The sequence below is a fragment of the Bison bison genome, unplaced genomic scaffold (genome assembly GCF_000754665.1).
Source record: "Bison bison bison isolate TAMUID 2011002044 unplaced genomic scaffold, Bison_UMD1.0 scf7180017857213, whole genome shotgun sequence".
NCBI classification, from domain to species: domain Eukaryota; kingdom Metazoa; phylum Chordata; class Mammalia; order Artiodactyla; family Bovidae; genus Bison; species Bison bison.
In genome coordinates, this window is record NW_011487786.1 from 215,834 (window position 1) to 235,183 (window position 19,350).

General features: G+C 38.3%; 2 protein-coding genes across 2 annotated transcripts in view; both read left to right on the forward strand.

The window, feature by feature from the left end:
• LOC105003384 overlaps positions 1–19,350 on the forward strand; it is a 46,851-nt gene that overhangs the window by 20,763 nt on the left and 6,738 nt on the right. Inside the window, exons 9-10 of the mRNA XM_010860520.1 lie at positions 5,264–5,704; positions 19,134–19,328. Coding sequence (XP_010858822.1) covers positions 5,264–5,704; positions 19,134–19,328 — 636 coding nt within the window. The remainder of the gene's footprint in view (positions 1–5,263; positions 5,705–19,133; positions 19,329–19,350) is intronic.
• Positions 5,266–6,211, forward strand: LOC105003319 (olfactory receptor 52B4-like). Its single transcript, XM_010860401.1, is given in 2 exon segments — positions 5,266–5,913; positions 5,915–6,211. Coding segments are annotated over 2 exon segments (945 nt in total).

Genomic DNA, 19,350 nt, shown 5'->3' on the forward strand with positions numbered 1-19,350 from the left:
GTTTATTGTGATCCACACAGTCAAAGGCTTTGGCATAGTCAATAAAACAGAAATAGATGCTTTTCTGGAACTCTCTTGCTTTTTCCATGATCCAGCGGATGTTGGCAATTTGATCTCTGGTTCCTCTGCCTTTTCTAAAACCAGCTTGAACATCAGGAAATTCACGGTTCACATACTGCTGAAGCCTGGCTTGGAGAATTTTGAACATTACTTTACTAGCATGTGAGATGAGTGCAATTGTGTGGTAGTTTGAGCATTCTTTGGTATTGCCTTTCTTTGGGATTGGAATGAAAACTGACCTTTTCCAGTCCTGTGGCCACTGCTGAGTTTTCCAAATATGCTGGCATATTGAGTGCAGCACTTTGACAGCATCATCTTTCAGGATTTGGAATAGCTCAACTGGAATTCTATCACCTCCACTAGCTTTGTTCGTAGTGATGCTTTCTAAGGCCCACTTGACTTCACATTCCAGGATGTCTGGCTCAGTTGTATGGTAGGTAGTAAATGGTTAATTTTTTTTTTTTTAACTGCCAAACTATTTTCCAAAGTAATTATACCATTTAACATCTGTTTTATCATTGTAGAAGTTATTCTACATCCTTGCTATAACTTGATTTTGTTTAAGTGTTTTAATAGATGCACAAGTGAAATATCTCATTGTGACTTGAATCTGAATTTCTCTGATGCCTAGGGATGCTGAATATCTTATTTTTCTTTCTTATTGTCAACTGTGTGTTTTTTTTTTTTGATGAAGTGTCTTTTCAAGTCTTTGATCATTTTTTTTTAATTGTTGCTTATTTTCTCATTACTGAGTTTTGAGTTGTTTTTTATACATTCTTGATATGTTTCTCATTATATATATGCTTTGCATATATCTTTTCCTAATATTTGTCTTTTCTATTTATTTACTTTATTTATTAAGAGTCTTTCAAAGAGGATGAGTTCTTAATTTTAATAATGTCCAAATTAGCAAATTTTTCTTTTATGGATCTTGATTTTGATGTTTTATCTAAGAACATTCCTAACAAAAGGTCGCAAAGAATTTTTCTTTAGTTTTCTAGAAGTTTAGATTTTATACTAAGTCCATGAACTGCTTTGAGATTTAAAAAAGAAATAGTGCAAGGTATGTGTCAAAATCCATGTCTTTGTATATGGATCCAATCATTCCAAGCACTATTTGTGGAAGAGACATCTTTTCCATTGAAATTGCTTTGTAGCTTCATCATGTCTCAATTGGTCATATATATGTGAATCTTTTTCTGGATTCTGTCCTTTCCCATTTATCTACTTATCTATCTGGATATCAGTATTGTATGTATTGGTTATTGTGGTTTCATAATATATCTTGAAATAAGTTAGTATTAAGTTTTCTATCTTTTATTCTTTTCCAAATTTGCTTTCACTATTCTATATCTTTTGAAGTCACATGTGCTGTTGTGCCTTGATTGACCTCATTATGATCTCTGTCCACATGGTCTTTTATTCATCTATCCTAAGCTTTCTGAATGGCTACTGGGTTCCAAGAAGGCAAATGAAAGCTGCAAGGTCCATATGCCCTGGAATTCACACATCACTTCAAACTTATTCTGTTGATCAAAGCAACTCACAAGGCCATCTCTAATTCAGAGGGTTGAAGAGTAGGCTACTGCTCATGTATAGGGGAGTGGCGTGTGTGCACAGCAGATGGAACAATGATTGACAGCCATTTTTGTACATGGTCAACCACATTTGGTTAAGTAGCAGGTTGATAATGTTCAAAAACCTGACAATACACTCTGCTGGAAAGATTATGAGAAAAAAGACACTCTTACTGGAGTAGGTTGCCATTTTCTTCTGCAAGGGCTCTTCCTGACTCGGATTGAACCCACATCTTCCTCATTGCAAGCAGATTCTTTTATCCCTGAGCCATTAGGGAAGTCCCTATACATTGCTAGTAACAATCAAAAACAGTGCAATCACTATGAGGGAATTTCCAATATCTAGTAAAACTAGTATACAAATGCAGTTATTGTTTGACCAAGGTAATTGTGTTTCTAGTAATTAACCTTAAGATTTATTAATAGAATTAACCAACTAAAGAAGAAAGAAAAAATGAAAAAATTCTTTGATAATAATGCAACCATATCACAAGATCACATGTAGTTGGGATCCCAAAGTGAAAAGAGAGAAAGACTGAAATCTGGCAGCTTAGGTAAAAATAAAAAATTTCCATGTTCAAAACTCTTGAAAAACTTCATGGTATAAAAAACAAGGAACGCTACATCTAGATACATCACAATCAAAAATTAACATAAATTGAAAATACTCAACGCAGTTAAAGGAGGCAGGGAAGAGAAATACAAATGTCCAAGTTAATAAAGACTCACGACTCTTCTATGAATTGTTAAGCATGCATTTTTATATTGCCTCAGGTAATAGTTAAACATAATTCATGACTCAAATTTGAAACTTATAAAAACTCAGGGGATGAATATTGTATAACTTCAGTGTAATCCTTTTCATGACTAGGAAAACTTGAAAAATCATTGGTGCCTTCAAATTACAACTATTATATTCCTGTTGAAAATAGGTTTCATATTAATTAAAATGAGCCTGTAGCAAGGCTAGATTAGGTAGAAAAGGCTTTTATATCAGAAAAACCTGAGAAAAGCAAAAATGAAGAGAAGTAGAAGAAAGAGTGGCAGATAGGCAATGGTCATAGTGATTTAGCCCACGTGGGAAGAGGGTGAGGCTGGTAGAGACAGCTCTGTCCCTGGAGTCCTGATGTGCTTCCCTCAAGGGCTCCACAAAGGAAGATAAACAACCCTACTCCTGACCATCACATAACAGATCTCCTGTCTGTCTGATTCTATAATCTCAGCTGAAAGCTGGTGAGTGAATTCAATATCTGTTGAGTGGGTTGTTCCAGAATCAAGGAAGGACTGTGTGTGTGTGTTACTTGCTCTATCGTGTCCAACTCTGAGACCCCATGGACTAGCTCGCTAGGCTCCTCTGTCCATGAAATTCTTCAGGCAAGAATAATGGAGAGGGTTGCCATTCCCTTCTCCGGGAGATCTTCCCAACTTGGGGATTAAACACAGGTCGCCTGCATTGCAGCAGATTCTTTACCATTTGAGCCACCAGGAGGAAGACCCAGATAAGGACTGGGCCAGTGTCATGTCCCAGACAGGCCAGCAGGGACAGGACTCTTGGAGACTATTGATATATGTGGACAAGGAATGGTAAAGACCAGAGGTGCAGATCTGATTGGTTATAGCAGATGTGGGGAATGGAATCTGGAAAGGGATGTTGAGAGCATGTAGGGGCTAGATGAAGGATCCTGAAGTGTGGTAAATAATGAGAAACAATTCAATAAATGACAAGTATCCTAATAATTAGATGAGAGATGAGAAAACAGAAAACATATTTACTTAGACTATAGTCTCCTCTTGGAAAACTATGAAAGGAGCCCTGAGAATGGCAGGAGACTGTGGTCACCTACCCTGTACCAGACATTTTAAGGAGCTTTGAGGAAACAGTCAGGGAATCTTGAAAGATATGAGAACTAGAAGCCAATTTTCCTCCCCAGAATGATACATTAGGGTCACTAAGAGGAGGAGCTGAAGTGGAAGAAATAATGAGCATAAAATATACCTTAGCCACTGAGATAGATATTTTAAGATATCCCTTAAATATTCTCAGAAACCCCAAGAAGAGGGTATTCATTGTTTGGCTCCATTTCTCTTCATTCTGTGAAAGGTAGATCGCCATGGCTGTCTTCTCAGAAGTATCATCTGGGTCCATTACACCTGGAACATTTTACAAAATTCATCTGCTTACATATCCACCATTCTCTCAAATCATCTGTCTAAATAGGACTCAGGCACCTGGTATGATGCCTGAAATATAGTCACTGCTCAAAATGTACTTGTTGAATGATTAAGCTCATGGATGAAGAAAAGTGTTTAGTAGGAAGTAATTGATGAAATCATATATTAATTTCTATCAACTGAAGAATATTCCACGTACCAGCTACTGCAACCCCCTGCCCTCCAGCAATAAATTCTTTCTTTTTCCAATTTCATTTATTTCTAAGTTTAGCCCTTTAAAGTGGGAACATCACGGGTGCCTCATCTCTGCCATGGAAACCCTGTCTATGTAACCCCTTAAAACTTTCATGACTCCCTTCACAAGTAAGCAAACTGTAGATAGTGAAGTTAGAAGATCTAAATTCATTTCTATCAATTGTTGATTGTGAAATTTGACAGGTGATTCATAGTCTCTGAGTCTCACTTTTCTTAGGTGTGAAACAGAGATAACATCCACTTCCTAGAGTGGATTTCTACTCCCTACATAAAGAATACATAACATTAACCTGCATACTACAATCCCTGGTATAAAACAATGCTTAATAAATATCAGTGACTTTTTGTGGCTTTATTATATTTAGATCCATTCTACTTCTGGAATATGAATAATCTTTTAGCACCAGACTCTTCAGTCAAATACTAATAAACTTTCACGGGTAATCATTCTAAACTAGTATAATCGTAAACTCCTTGCTTTAAGACATCTAATGGCTACTCCCCACGTACAAGATGGAGTCTAAGTGTAAGTTGTGATCAAGGCCTTTAACAATCATGGATATCTGCCTGTACAACCCCCTATGAAAATCTTAAGTGCCTGTTACTATGTGCTGGAAGTGTTCCAGGAGCTTCCTTTATTGCAGTAATCTGTATATTTACCTTGTGTTGTGCTATCATATGTCTCACTTCTCATTCATAATTTATGATAAGCTCATCATTTCAAGGTCAAGTTCAAGTGTCAATATGTTCACGGGTTTATCAGACATAAATACTGATTTCTTCCTTGTACTTAAATTTTCTCTTTGAAAGAGAAATACATATAATAGCATCTCTTTATTTAGTTGGAGGTAAGTGTAGTTGGCTATCACTCAATGGCGTGCAGACCATATTCTTTCACCCTTGCCTATTTCCTATGATTTGCATGTTCAAAAAAGATGGAGAGTGTGAGATAGGCCAAAAGCTCCTGGTATATTTGTCACAAAGTGTGTTTGTATGGTGGTGGTGGTTTAGTTGCTAAGTCGTGTCTGACTCTTGCGACTCCTTGGACTGTAGCCTGCCGGACTCCTCTGTCAATGGAATTCTCCAGGCAACAGTACTGGAAAGTGTTTGTATGATCCCTCTTAATAAATATATTAAAGAATATATATTTTCCTCGATCTCTGTGAATAAGAAGTGCAGTCCCATGTCATCTGCTCCAGGTATGACTGCTTCTAACCACAGCAGTGTTAGCCACACAGTCTTCCACTTGCTGGGCATCCCTGGCCTTGAGGACCAGCATGTGTGGATCTCCATCCCCTTCTTCATTTCCTATGTCATCGCCCTGCTTGGGAACAGCCTGCTTATCTTCATTATCTTCTTGGAACGGAGTCTCCATGAACCCATGTACCTCTTCCTCTGCATGCTGGCTGGAGCAGACCTTGTCCTCTCCACATGCACAGTCCCTCAAGCCTTGGCTATTTTCTGGTTCAATATGAGGGAGATCTCCCTGGATCGCTGCATCACTCAACTTTTCTTCATCCATTCCACCTTCATCTCTGAGTCAGGGATCTTGCTAATGATGGCATTTGACTGCTATATTGCCATATGCTACCCTCTGAGATACACCACTATTCTTACACACACACTAATTGGGAAAATCGGTGTGATTGCCTTTCTGAGAAGTTATTGTACAATTTTCCCCATAATATTTCTTTTGAAAAGGTTGACTTTTTGCCAAAATAATGTCATTCCACACACCTATTGTGAACATATTGGCTTGGCCAAATATGCTTGTAATGACATTCGAGTGAACATCTGGTATGGGTTTTCTATCCTCATGTTAACAGTGGTCTTAGATGTACTATTAATTTTTTGTTTCCTACATTCTGATTCTCCATGCTTTCTTCCACATCCCTTCCCACGATGTTTGTCACAAGGCTCTCAACACGTGTGGCTCCCATGTCTGCATCATCATTCTCTTTTATGGGCCTGGAATCTTCACAATCCTTACTCAGAGGTTTGGCCGCCACATTCCACCTCATATCCACATCTTGTTGGCTAATGTCTGCATGCTTGCTCCACCTATGCTCAACCCCATCATTTATGGGATCAAGACCAAGCAAATCTGGGAGCAGGTAGCCCATGTGTTGTTTATAAAGCAGAAATAACTTTGGCACAAGATGTGAGTTTTCAGAATCTCTAGCTATCTGTGAAGAAGTCTATGGAAGTGGTGGGAGGGATCAGCTGAAACACTAGGAAATAGCTCAGTGAGTCCTGTCTGAGAACAAATTCACCCCAAGATTGCAGAATTTAGTTTACTGTTGTCAAAACAACCTGGCAGAGTGAAGCCATGTTTGACTAAGTAAGCAACCTCCTTCAAAGACCCTGAAACAGGACAGATTGATTTTCAGAAGTCATCTATAATTAATAACACTATAATATAATCTTCAGAATTAGATGAAGGGAGAATAGTGCTCTAGCTTGGGATTTTGCTCAGCTACACCTAACTGAGTTTCTCCCGCTCTGAAACAAACCTCTTTTACATACAAACCTCTGTGCCTCAGTGTCTCTCATTCATAACATTCTTAGAATCAGTGATTCCAGGATTTTACAGTTATTCCTATTATATCATAATTTATATCCTATCGACATGCATGTCTATAATAAGAGGATGTAAAGATATGTGTGTTTCATATTTTGTAGAACAACTCTTGAGGAGACTGAGGAGATTGAGAATGATCTGAGAAAAATAGCATATTGTACATAGTTCTATTTTAATACATATTTGGCTAAAATCTATAGTTTTTGTAGAAAACGGTAGAAAAAAGAAAAACATGAAATGAAACTCATGGACTCATAAACTAAACAGCCCTCAAGCAATTTTATCATTAAAACTTTTTTCTATAGTTGTACATCTGTATCTATATATTTATATATCTATGTCTGTCTCCATCTATATCTAAATCTATATCTTAATCTGTGTCTGTACTTTATTTCCTTCTGAATCTATTTTTAGTTTTATCCATCCTTATGCTATAAGGAAATATTATGATACATGTATAGATGTATAGATTATGTATGATACTATATACATGGTCTATAACTTATCTTTTTTTCTGGCAGAACATTGCTGATACTGGGAACAAAAGTCAACAAAAAGCTTGACTTTTTGCCAAAATAATGTCTTTCCACACTCCTATTGTGAACATATTGGCTTGGCCAAGTATGCTTGTAATGACATTTGAGTGAACATCTGGTATGGAGGTTTTCAATCCTCATGTTAACAGTGGTCTTTGATGTCCTATTAATTTCCAAGGTTTATGAATTTATAAATTCATTACTATCTTTATATAGTATTTCATTGCAGGGTTTTACAATAACTTATTTAACCAAGCATTCCCTTTTTAAATCCTTTTATCTGGTATTATGACTATATATTCACAAATTTAAGTCTCATTCAATTTGTTATTTAAGTACACAGTCCAGATGTGTTCTTAAATTATTTTAAGTATTGTCTTTTAATATAAAATGCAAATGCTCAATGTAAGACAGTTGGGAAACAGCAAAAATGTTTTTAAAAATTCCTAGTCAGGAGAAAACCAATGATAGCTTTTCTTTATGTTATCCCACCTTACATTCTTTGTTCCGTGGATATGGAATTCATACATTTTCAATATTATTGGATATTTAGAGCTTTCCATTTTTAACTGTATATACAAGACTTCTCTGAACATATCTAAGCTTGCTCTCATCTTTCAATTTTTATTTTAGGAATAAAGTCTCAGAAATGCTGTTGTGGATTGGATTTTTAATGAATCCTATAAAATTACTCCCAGAAAAGATTCATAATGTATCTTTCTGCACTAATAATGAGGCTGAGTAAGAACAAAAGAATAAAAAAGATATTGTACTATAATTTTAATTTCTTTTTAATTGCTATTGAGATTAAACCTCTGTTGGAAAGTCATACTTCATCTTATGAAGTAATGATAGCTACCATTTGTTGATGACTGTGTTACAGCTCCATGCTAAGCATTTTGGACATTACCTCACATTGTCTTCATTTGGACCCCTTAAAACAGTATTACAGATGAGGAAATGGAAGTCTACTAGGGAAATGGCAAAGGCAGGAACAAATCTTCTTCTTTTGTCAAGTTTGTTTTCTTGGCTACTAAATCTCTGAAATGGTTCTGATTGTTTCTGCTTTTGCCCATTGAAGTCTTGAAAACTCTATGTTGTCCTTATTGCTCTTTATTATTTTTTACAAATAACATAATACTCTGTGTTTTCACTGTCACATTTTGAGTATTTGCCTCTTTTTAGTTTATTGTTAATATTTTTATAAACTTTTAAATATTAATAGCTATGTGTAAGCCTTTTCTCTTGTTTCTTTTTTTATTGGTTACTCACAGGAAATTCTCCTTAAGCTTGAAAGCTTTGAGCCTTTGAGTGTTATTCACATCTGTCTACTTTCACCTCCTCATCCTTAAATTAGGATTATTTAATCAAAATTATGAAGTTCATATGAAGATTAAATAGGCTAATATATGTAAAGTGTCTAGAATGGTGTCAGGCATATAGTGTTATATGCATTTGATGTATAATAATAATTATTATATTTTTGTTTGTCTTCAGATATCTTTATTTCACATTCAGCAATTTTTTAAAAAAGCTTTTTATTCTGAAGTGATTTTAGATTAATTATCATTAATAAATAATTAAATGTAAGATTTTATTTTTCTAGAGTAAATGCTCAAGCACACAATTCTGTGTTGTAGGATAAGTTTGTGTTTATTTTTATAAGAAGACACCAGACTGTTTTCCTGAGTGGCTCTTAATATATTCCCACCAGCCGTGTATGAATGATTCAGATCTTCCGTTTCCTCATCAACATTTGGTGTCATCACTATTTTTTACTTCAGTTAGTTTGTTTTTCATTGTAGTTTTAATTTGCATATTTCTAAATGTTGATGATGTACATTTTTCATGCTCTTGTTTGTCATCTGAATGCTCCTCTTTAGTGAGATGTCAGTTCATGTGTTTTGCCTGTTGTTGTTTTTTTTTAATTTTTATTTATTTATTTAGGGCTCTCCCAGGTCTTAGCTGTGGCACATGGGATATTCGATCTCCATTGCAGCATGTAGTATCTTTGGTTGCAGCACGAAAATTCTTAGTTGCAGCATATGGGATCTACTGCCCTGGTCAGGGATTAAACCTGGGCCCCCTGCCTTGGGAGCATGGAGTCTTAGCCACTGGACCATCAGGGAAGTCCCATTGCCTGTTTTTTAACTGGATTCTTTTTTTCTTTTTAACTGTTAAGTTTAGGGAGTGTTTTTTTTTTTTTTTTAATATAATTTAAATAAAAGGCATTTGTCACATGTGTGGTTTGCAGATAGATTTTCCCAGCCTGCAGCTTGTCTTTTCATCTTAACAGAGACTTTTTCAGAGTAAATGTTTCTAATTTTTAAAACTTCTTAAATTTTTTTAAGTTGATAAGTCTAATTTATTAATTTTTGCTTTTCTGAGTTCGGCTTTTGGTGTCACCTGAAAACTCTTTACCTAGTTCTAGTTTCTAGGGATTTTCTTTCTTACAAAATTTTTCTAAATGTTTTATGAATATTTATTTTATATTTAAGTCAGTGACCAACTTTGAATTAATTTTTGTATAAGGGGTTAAATTTGGGTCAAGACTCATATTTATTTATTTTTTTCCTTTGGATGTTCATTGCTTCTTGGTTAATGTAGCCAAATATTAAACTTTAACATGAAGTACAGTGACATGTTAGTTTTTCTTTAATTGTTTTAAATATTTTAAGTATTTTTTCTTTCTTTCCTTATAAATTTTGGAATAAGTTTATCTATATCTACAAAAATTCTTGCTGAGATTTTGATAGAATTTTATTAAATATATATATATTCTGTAAAAATTGATACCTGATCTCCCTTATTTTGAGTCTTCAAATTCATAAGTCTGTTATGCCTCTCCATTTATATGCTTCCTTTTATTTTTTATCAGCACTTCCTAATTTTCAGCATACATATCCTATCCATAGTTTTCTAGCTTTATACCTATGTACTTTTTTCTTTTGCTCCAAGTGTTATTTGGATGTAAAAAACAGCATATGTCAGCGTGAAACATAGGTCATAACTACTAATCTATTTATCTAACTCTATAACTTGTTGTCTATTGATTTTATTCTAGTTTTCGTTATCTAAATGAAAAAGGAAAAATCAATTTTTTAAAAGTAGTCAAAGGATAGGTCCACTTATAATGGATACAGAAATTTTTGCAAGAAAGTTGTTAAAATTTCAACAATTTGGGGGACTCTCTTTCTGCGTTGGATTTGTCTTTCGTCTCTAAGTATGAGTCAGAAGATGGGAAAGGGCAGAAGGGATATTACACCTTGGAAAGCAGTTTCCAAAGGTCGCATTTTTTCTTATGTAATGTGTTTTCCAAGAGTACAGGAGAACCCAGGACTTCCTCAATGGATACAGCTCAAAAAATTAGCCTAGGGACTTCTCTTGTGGTGCAGTGGATAAGAATCTGCCTGCCAATGCAGGGGACACAGTTTCGATCCCCGGTCCAGTAAGGTTCCACATGCTGCAGAGCAACTAAGCCCATGTGCCACAACTATTGAGTCCATGCTCTAGAGCCCATGAGTCACAACTGCTGAGTCCGCATACTGTAACTACTGAAGCCCATGCACCTAGAACCTGTGCTCTGCAAGAAGAGCTACCACAAAAGGCTGTGCACTAAAATGAAGAGTAGCCCCCACTCACTGCAACTAGAAGAAGCCCCCACACAACAACAAAGATTCAGTGTAACCAAAAATAAAATAAATAAATTTTTAAAAAGGGATTAAAAAAAATTAGTCCTTTAATTGTATTTCCTCAATAAAGCTAAATAAATAGATAAATAAATAAAAATTTTCATGGAGACATAGTGTTATAGGATTATTATCCTGTGCCCAAGAAGGTGGGAGACTTTTGATAGGGACTTCTCTGCTCAAGGTTGTTCCCACCAGGTGTGGTTTCAACTCCCATCTCCTAGGAGATGGTGTAATGCTTTTGGGGAGCAAGTCGAACACTGGACAGGAAGGGTTGATTCAAATTGGTTGATTGGGGGACTTTCCTGGTAGTCCAGTGGTTAAGACTCTGTACTCCCAAAGAAGGTGGCCCAGGTTTGATCCCTGGTCAGGGGACTAGATCCTACGTACCACAATGAAGACTGAAGATCCCACATGCCACAACTAAGATATATCACAGCCAAATAAGTATTTGTTTTAAATGGTAGAATGATTGAGGGCCTGTGCACAATTATGAAAGTGGTGGAGACCCTCCACTTCTAGCTGGTCTAGGAAACAGAGATGGCTAAACAGAGCTTCTCAACCTCGGCATTTTGGACAGAACACTGTTGTGGGAGTGATCGTGTGCATTATAGAATGGTTGGCTGTATCCCTGGTCTCTGTCCACTAGATGGCAGAAGCATCCCCCACAACCAAATTTGTCACAGAGGCCAAAGGCCCCTCCCCTCTTGAGAACCTCTGGGTTAAAGCATTACTCTCTCCCCAGTGGCCCTAAGGGACAGCTGCCAACTTGGCCCAGAGTTCCTCCCCTCTTCCTCTTCCTGCCAGGCCAAGATTTCACTTTCGTTTCTCTGCCAGCTCCTCATAAGAAACTGCTTCATGCAGACTGAGCCCTATTTGGTGAGTGAATTCTGACCTTGATTGCCCCTGCTTTTCTTCACCACTGAAACCAAGAGTCTTCTCTGGAAGCTGAAGGTGTGTGGGGAGGTTTGTGGAGGCACAGAGGGCGGGAGACTCTGGAAGGAAAGTACTAGGCTTAATTGGATGAGTTTAGATTGTGGCCCAGGCTTGCACTGAAGGTCAAAAAAGCCAACTTGCAGGCTTCCTGCTGAGTGCAGACAGATGGCAGCTCTGAGTCTAGAGAAGGAACGGCCTGGAAAGAAGTGAGTGTGGAAGAGGCAGAGGGCCTTGCTCACTTCCTGGGGAGCACTTATTTCTCCAGGCTGAGTCCATCCGCATCTCTTTCCTACACCATAGCTTTGATTGTCTACCTTCCTGAGAGGAAATAGAATCCTCTCTCTGTGTGTCTCTCTGTGTGTTTATCTTTCTCTCTGTGTGTGTGTGTCTCTCTCTCATAAAGAGATGAACAGAAAATCTACTCACCTCCACCTCCTCAGAAGAAAACCTAGTGAAGGAGGTCCCTGTTTTCCAACTGTGTGAAGCCCCAGCTTCTTGTATGGAGCATCAGACAGAATGGAGCCTTGAGAACATGGCCAGGGGCAATGTTGAAGTTGATCCTTTTGCCCTCCTCCTGGCACCACTGAGGGGCATCTGTGGCCCTCCTGACATCCCCTCAGCTTCTGTCCTGCCTATGTTATGACAATTGCCCACCTCTGTGGCTTCCACTTATCATGTGTCCCGCTGAGGTCCAGTCTCAGGAATCTGCTTGCACTTCCCTGAATAGACCTACTTCTCTCTCTTCAGTAGTCTCTGCTGCCTTGGAGCTTTTCTTCTTTCTTCTTCCACTTAGGCACACCTTTGAAGTGATTGTTCCCTCAATTACTTATTATTTACAATAGACCACTAATTAATAAGGAGTTGATTATTGCTCAGAAGTAGCCCAAAGACTCAGTGGTCTTGCCAAGAAGTTTGCTCTTATCGATTGACACTAAGGATGTCCCATCTTAAGCTCGCATTTCACAGTGATTGATATCTTTCTTTATTGTTATTATCCTATCTTTTTTTTATTTTAAAATTTATTTTATTGAAGTGTAGTTGATTTACAATGTTGTGTTAATTTCTGCTAGGCAGAAAAGTGATCCAGTTATACATATGTATTATTTTTTATATGCTTTTCCATTAGGTTTATCATAGGATATTGAGTATAATTCCCTGTGCCATAGAGTGGGACCTTAATGTCCATTGATAGAAGAATGGATAAAGAAGCTGTGCTACATATACACAAGGATTGATATCTTACTTACATTCTGATACATGGCCTCTCTGTTCTGTGTGCCCACTTTTCAGAAGTCATTTTTGCTGCCTTTCTGTGAGTCTATGCCTTACTCTTGAATAGGATCCACTTCTCCCCAGATAACAGTTGTCTTCTCAGGGTCAAAAATAAGGTGCAATAAATAGGAGGAAAATAGATTTATTCATTTATTTTTAAGATGTATTTCATAGGAACTAAAGCAGGCTGCTGGCTTTTAAAAGTACAATGAATATCCATTCAACATACAATAAATGTTAAATACGTATAGTAGCTTACATTAGAGCTGGGAAGAGATTGTAAACAAACAAAACTAAATGTAGTATATAAGAAGATGATTAATATTATGGAGGAACATTTTTTAAATGTTGACTCAGGCTGAGGAATCTGCAAAGACCCAGTAAAGGTCTTGCAATTTTAAGTAGTGCTCTTGAAGCCTCATTGATTTGTTTTTTACAAATTCTGGTCACACCCTGTGGCATGTAGGACCTAGGTTCCCCAACCAGGGATCGAACTTGCATCTCTTGCATTGGAAGGTGGAGTCAACCACTGGACCAATAGGGAAGTCCCAAAGGTCTCATTGTGAAAAGAAAATTGAGCACAATCTTACGAATGTGAGAGACTTAAAGGCCTGCTTTTCTCATTGGCAGTTCCTGACTCAGGAAACCCAGAGAAGTGTCTGGGATGTTGTCCAGAAGCTCCTAGGGCCATCCTTCCCTGCACTCCACTTTCTAGAGCACTTTCATTTTACTGTCTAATCTGCAGAGAAGCATAGAGTTTACAATATCATGAATCCAGATATTAGGAGAAGACTCAAGTATAGGATGCATTCATTTGACACCATGGCAACTATCTGACCTGGGAGTTCTATTAGGTAGATACTTCTTGTCTTCCCTTCTCCATGTCCCTGAAAAATGGCTGCTGGGCTCTTGGGGTCATTCTTGGGTCTTGGTTGGGTCACTGCCCATGTTTGGGGGCTCTGGCTCCTCTGCACCTTTCTCCTTTTGTGGCCATTTATGGTGGCATCCACTTTGACATCAGTTCCTTGCAGCCAAACTCTAAACAGGAGATCCAAAGCCCCACAGTAGAATGCATGTTCTACTCTTCCCTCCTCTGTAGACTCTTAGTGTTTCTCAGTATTGAGTGGATTCTAAATAGAATGAAAATATATCATGCCAATGTTGGCTCATAGCTTCAGTTGTAAGCTAGGATGGACAGTGTCATATTATGTAAACCCCTGGTCTTGCCAGTTATCAGAGCCTGATCTGACACATAGTCACTGCAGCCAGGAGTTAACAACATATGGCCTTTAGACAATTTTCAGTATCTCTACCATTGGCTAGATTATACCCACCAGCTTTACTTCTCACCAGGTTCACTTCATGGATGATTGGTGAAGTGGACAAATTTCTAGACCTAAATTTATCTCCATGCAGCTTTCATTATGCCCCTCTCCCCGACTCTTTAGAGCAAGGGTAAGTTTATAGCTTATGAATCCCTCAGATCTTTGTTTCAATATCAAACCTTTGCAACTGTATTCATTTCCTAGGACTGTCACAAAGAAAAATGGATCACAAATTGGGTTGTTCAAGGAACAGAAATGTATTTTCTCATAGTTCAGGAGGCTAGAAGTCCAAAATCAAAGTGGTGGTAGACTTGTTTCTTTTCTGTAGGCTCCAAGGAGGAATCCATTCCATGTTCACCTCCTGTTTCTGGTGGCTTTCAGCAATCCTAGTCATTTCTTGCCTCGTGGCTGCACTACTCCAATCTCTGCCACCATCGCCACATGGCCTTCTTTCCAGCATGTCTGTGTGCCCTCTCGTCTTCTTGAAGGATATTGGTCATTGTGTTTATAGCCCACTTTGTATCAGTATAATCTCATCTCAACTTGATTACATCTGCAAAGACCTTGTTTTCAAATAAGCTCACATTCAAGCAAGTGAATGTATCTGCATAGGAGACAAAAAAACCCATCATAGCAAGTTCCAAGATATTAATATCTACTGAGATATTCCTTTATTTTTATTTCTGTAATTTTTTGCTTCATAGTTCCTTGTACTGAGTCCAGGTTCTGAGAGTCAGCATCGCCATGCTACCACTCTGTGACAGGACCTCTGATGACCACTAGCACTAGTTTCAGGGTTGGTTTGCCATTCCCACTCACGTATCTTAGCAGGGCAGAAGCCAACCAGGTTCACTTAGCCTAGCAGGGGCACAGAGGAGAAGAGACCCAGAAGTCAGTATGGCCGCCTCTGGTGGGCTCTGCATGAGGGGCCATATTGTAATATAGTAGGTACGTCGTCTCTCTCTTCAGGTCATTTGCAAGAGAACAAGATCAGATGGATATGTATGAAACTAACGTAGTTTAAGTAAGTTTTATGCCAGCAGATTGATTACTTTGTAAGAACCAGAAGCATAGCTTACAGGACCCTATAGGTGACCCTATAAGAGTCACAACTTCTTTGATGAAGCTGAGGTCTCTGTTTACTAAAAATAACAAAAATAAAGAACAGGAGAAGGTAATGCCAGTGTCTTTCTTCTTACAGGAAGTAAAGACTTAAGCCTGATGATAATCCTTCATTCCCATATACATAATCTCTAACTCCCAAGCCTGTCATTTTGTCTCATCTCTCACTCTCTTCTGCTTCTCTCCATTGTTTCCATCAACTTGTCCTACAAACTTCCATCACTGAACCTCTGCTCTTTGGAAGGAGACTTCACATCATGTAGGAATTGTAAAATTTCTGGTCTCTTCTGGGTTCTTGCCATTCTGAAAGCCTAGCAGCTCTCTGTATACCAGTCAGGCTGACATTTTAAAGCAGGTCAAAGATGCCGTGCCTTTCACTAACAGGACATTCACATAGGTGACTCCTTTTCTCTAAAATATTTTTTTCCTCTCATTTCATATTCCCTTCTCATCATTCAGCTTTCGATTAAAATCTTACTTATTCAGCAGCTATATCTTCGATATTCTCCTATTTGGAAAATTATTTGATTTCTCAAAACTATGTACCTCTAGGTAATAATGTTTATCACATCCACCAGGCCTCTGAAAGAGGACCCTGAAGACACTATGAGTGAAGTGAGTGAAGTCGCTCAGTTGTGTCTGACTCTTTGTGACCCCATCAGGCTCCTCCAGGCAAGAATACTGGAGTGGGTTGCCATTTCCTTCTCCAGGAGATCTTCCCGCCCCAGGGATTGAACCTGGGTCTCCCATATTGTAGGCAGACGCTTTACTGTCTGAGCCACCAGGGAAGTCACCCCAATTCAACTTATTGATTTCAATGATCTTTGTAAGTCACTTGATTCTATTTATGCATCTGAATAAAGGGAGTACTCATTTCACAAGGATTTTTGTATGCAGAATAAATAGGTTGAAGTGACTTATAAATTCTAACTGGCTAGACAATTGTTACAAATAGCTGTGAAAAGAAGAGAAGTAAAAGGCAAAGGAGAAAAGGAAAGATATACCCATTTGAATGCAGACTTCCAAAGAATAGCAAGGAGAGATAAGAAAGCCTTCCTCCTAGATCAGTGCAAAGAAATAGAGGAAAACAATAGAATGGGAAAGACTAGAGATCTCTTCAAGAAAATCAGAGATACCAAAGGAATATTTCATGCAAAGATGAGCTCAATAAAGGACAAAAATGGTATGGACTTAACAGAAGCAGAAGATATTAAGAAGAAGTGACAAGAATACCCAGAAGAACTATACAAAAAAGATCTTCATGACCCAGATAATCACGATTGTGTGATCACTCACCTAGAGCCAGACATCCTGGAATGTGAAGTCAAATGGGCCTAGGAACCATCACTATGAACAAAGCTAGTGGAGGTGATAGAATTCCAGTTGAGCTATTTCAAATCCTCAAAGATGATGCTATGAAAATGCTGCACTCAATATGCCAGCAAATTTGGAAAACTCAGCAGTGGCCACAGGACTGGAAAAGGTCAGTTTTCATTCCAATCCCAAAGAAAGGCAATGCCAAAGAATGCTCAAACTACCCCACAATTGCACTCATCTCACATACTAGTAAAATAATGCTCAAAATTCTCCAAGCTAGGCTTCAACAGTATGTAAACCGTGACCTTCCACATGTTCAAGTTGGATTTAGAAAAGGCAGAGGAACCAGAGATCAAATTGGCAACATCCGTTGGATCATGGAAAAAGCAAGAGAGTTCCAGAAGAACATCTACTTCTGTTTTATTGACTATGCCAAAGCCTTTGACTGTGTGGATCACAACAAACTCTGGAAAATTCTTAAAGATATGCGAATACAAGACCACCTGATCTGCCTCTTGAGAAATCTGTATGCAGGTCAGGAAGCAACAGTTAGAACAGGACATGGAACAACAGACTGGTTCCAAATTGGGAAAGGAGTATATCAAGGCTGTATGTTGTCACCCTGCTTATTTTACTTATATGCAAGTACATCATGAGAAATGCTGGGCTGGATGAAGCACAAGCTGGAATCAAGATTGCTGGGAGAAATATCAATAACGTCAGATATGCAGATGACACCACTCTTATGGCAGAAAGTGAAGAACTAAACAGCCTCTTGATGAAAGTGAAAGAGGAGAGTGAAAAAGTGGGCTTAAAGCTCAACATTCAGAAAACTGAATTAAGACCATGGCATCTGGTCCCATCACTTCATGGCCAATAGATGCGGAAACAATGGAAACAGTGAGAGGCTTTATTTCTGGGGCTTCAAAATCATTGCAGATGGTGACTGCAGCCATGAAATTAAAGGACACTTACTTCTAGGAAGATAAGTTATAACCAACCTAGACAGCATATTAAAAAGCAGAGACGTTACTTTGCCAACAAAGGTCCATCTAGTCAAAGCTATGGTTTTTCCAGTAGTCATGTATGGATGTGAGAGTTGGACTATAAAGAAAGCTGAGCACCAAAGAATTGATGTTTTTGAACTGTGGTGTTGGAGAAGACTCTTGAGAGTCCCTTGGACTGCAAGCAGATCTCACCTGTCCATCCTAAAGGAAATCAGTCCCGAACATTCATTGGAAGGACTGATGCTGAAGCTGAAACTCCAATACTTTGGCTACCTGATGCAAAGAACTCACTCCTTGGAAAAGACCCTGATGCTGGGAAAGATTGAAGGTGGAAGAAGAATGGGGATGACAGAGGATGAGATGGTTGGATGGCATCACCGACTCAATGGGCATGAGTTTGAGTAGACTCCAGCAGTTGGTTATGGACAGGGAGGCCTGGTGTGCTGCAGTCCCTGGAGTCACAAATAGTCAGATCCAACTATGCAACTGAACTGAACTGAGACAATTGTTAGTCATAAAATTACTTTCCTTTTATAATGTTTACTCTGTCTGTGTGTCTCTCTGGGGAGTGAGTGTAAGTATGTGGGAGGACTCCTTATGGAAAGGTATATTGGGAGAGACAGATGGGAAAATCGATTGATTGATCCATAGATAAATCTTTACTGGAAAACTATCTGTGCTCCTAAAGCTCACCTATAGGAGAACAGCTAATTAATGGAAAGAAAAGAGGAAATGCTGATTTTTTTTTAAAAGGTCTAATTTCCTCTGGAGAAGTGAGAAGATCCTTTATGTATTCATCAAACATCATGTTCCCTGTGCTAGGCATTAGGGATACAGCAGTGAATAAAAACAAGTGCCTAATCTACACAGATTGCATTTTTGGAGTAGGATACTTCAAGAAAGGTATCATATATTATACAGTGATAATAAGAAAAAGATGGTAAGTGCACACCAAGTGATGTATTGATGCTTGTGCTGTAGATGAGTTAATCGCATAAGGCCCTGCAAAGGAGAGGCCATGTAAGGAGGGTGTCAGATGAAGCATAACAGGAAGTCATGCAAATATCAAAGGAAAGATCATGGTAGGGTGAAAGAAAAACAAACTGCAAAAGCCCTGAGGCATTAGTGGCTTTCTCAGGCCATTAATTCTATTTGTTCTTTCTTGTTCTTCAGTATTTCAGTCTTAATCAGTTTTTAATGTCTGCATGATTGAAATCTTTTTTTTATCTATGCCAGTCTTACATATCTCTTTTCAATCTGCCCATCCATCCCAGAATCCTTAAGCAAGAAGAGCTCCAGAAGTTTGGACAGGAGGAAGCCAGGGAGCAGCTGCTATGGCTTTAAATACTGTGATGAACCTACAGGAAGAGGTATCCTGTCCCATCTGCAGGGAGCTTTTAACAGAACCCCTAAGTCTAGGCTGTGGTCACAGCTTCTGCCAGACTTGCATCACTAACAAGGAGACAGACATCAGCCTAGGAGGGGACAGCAGCTGTCGTCA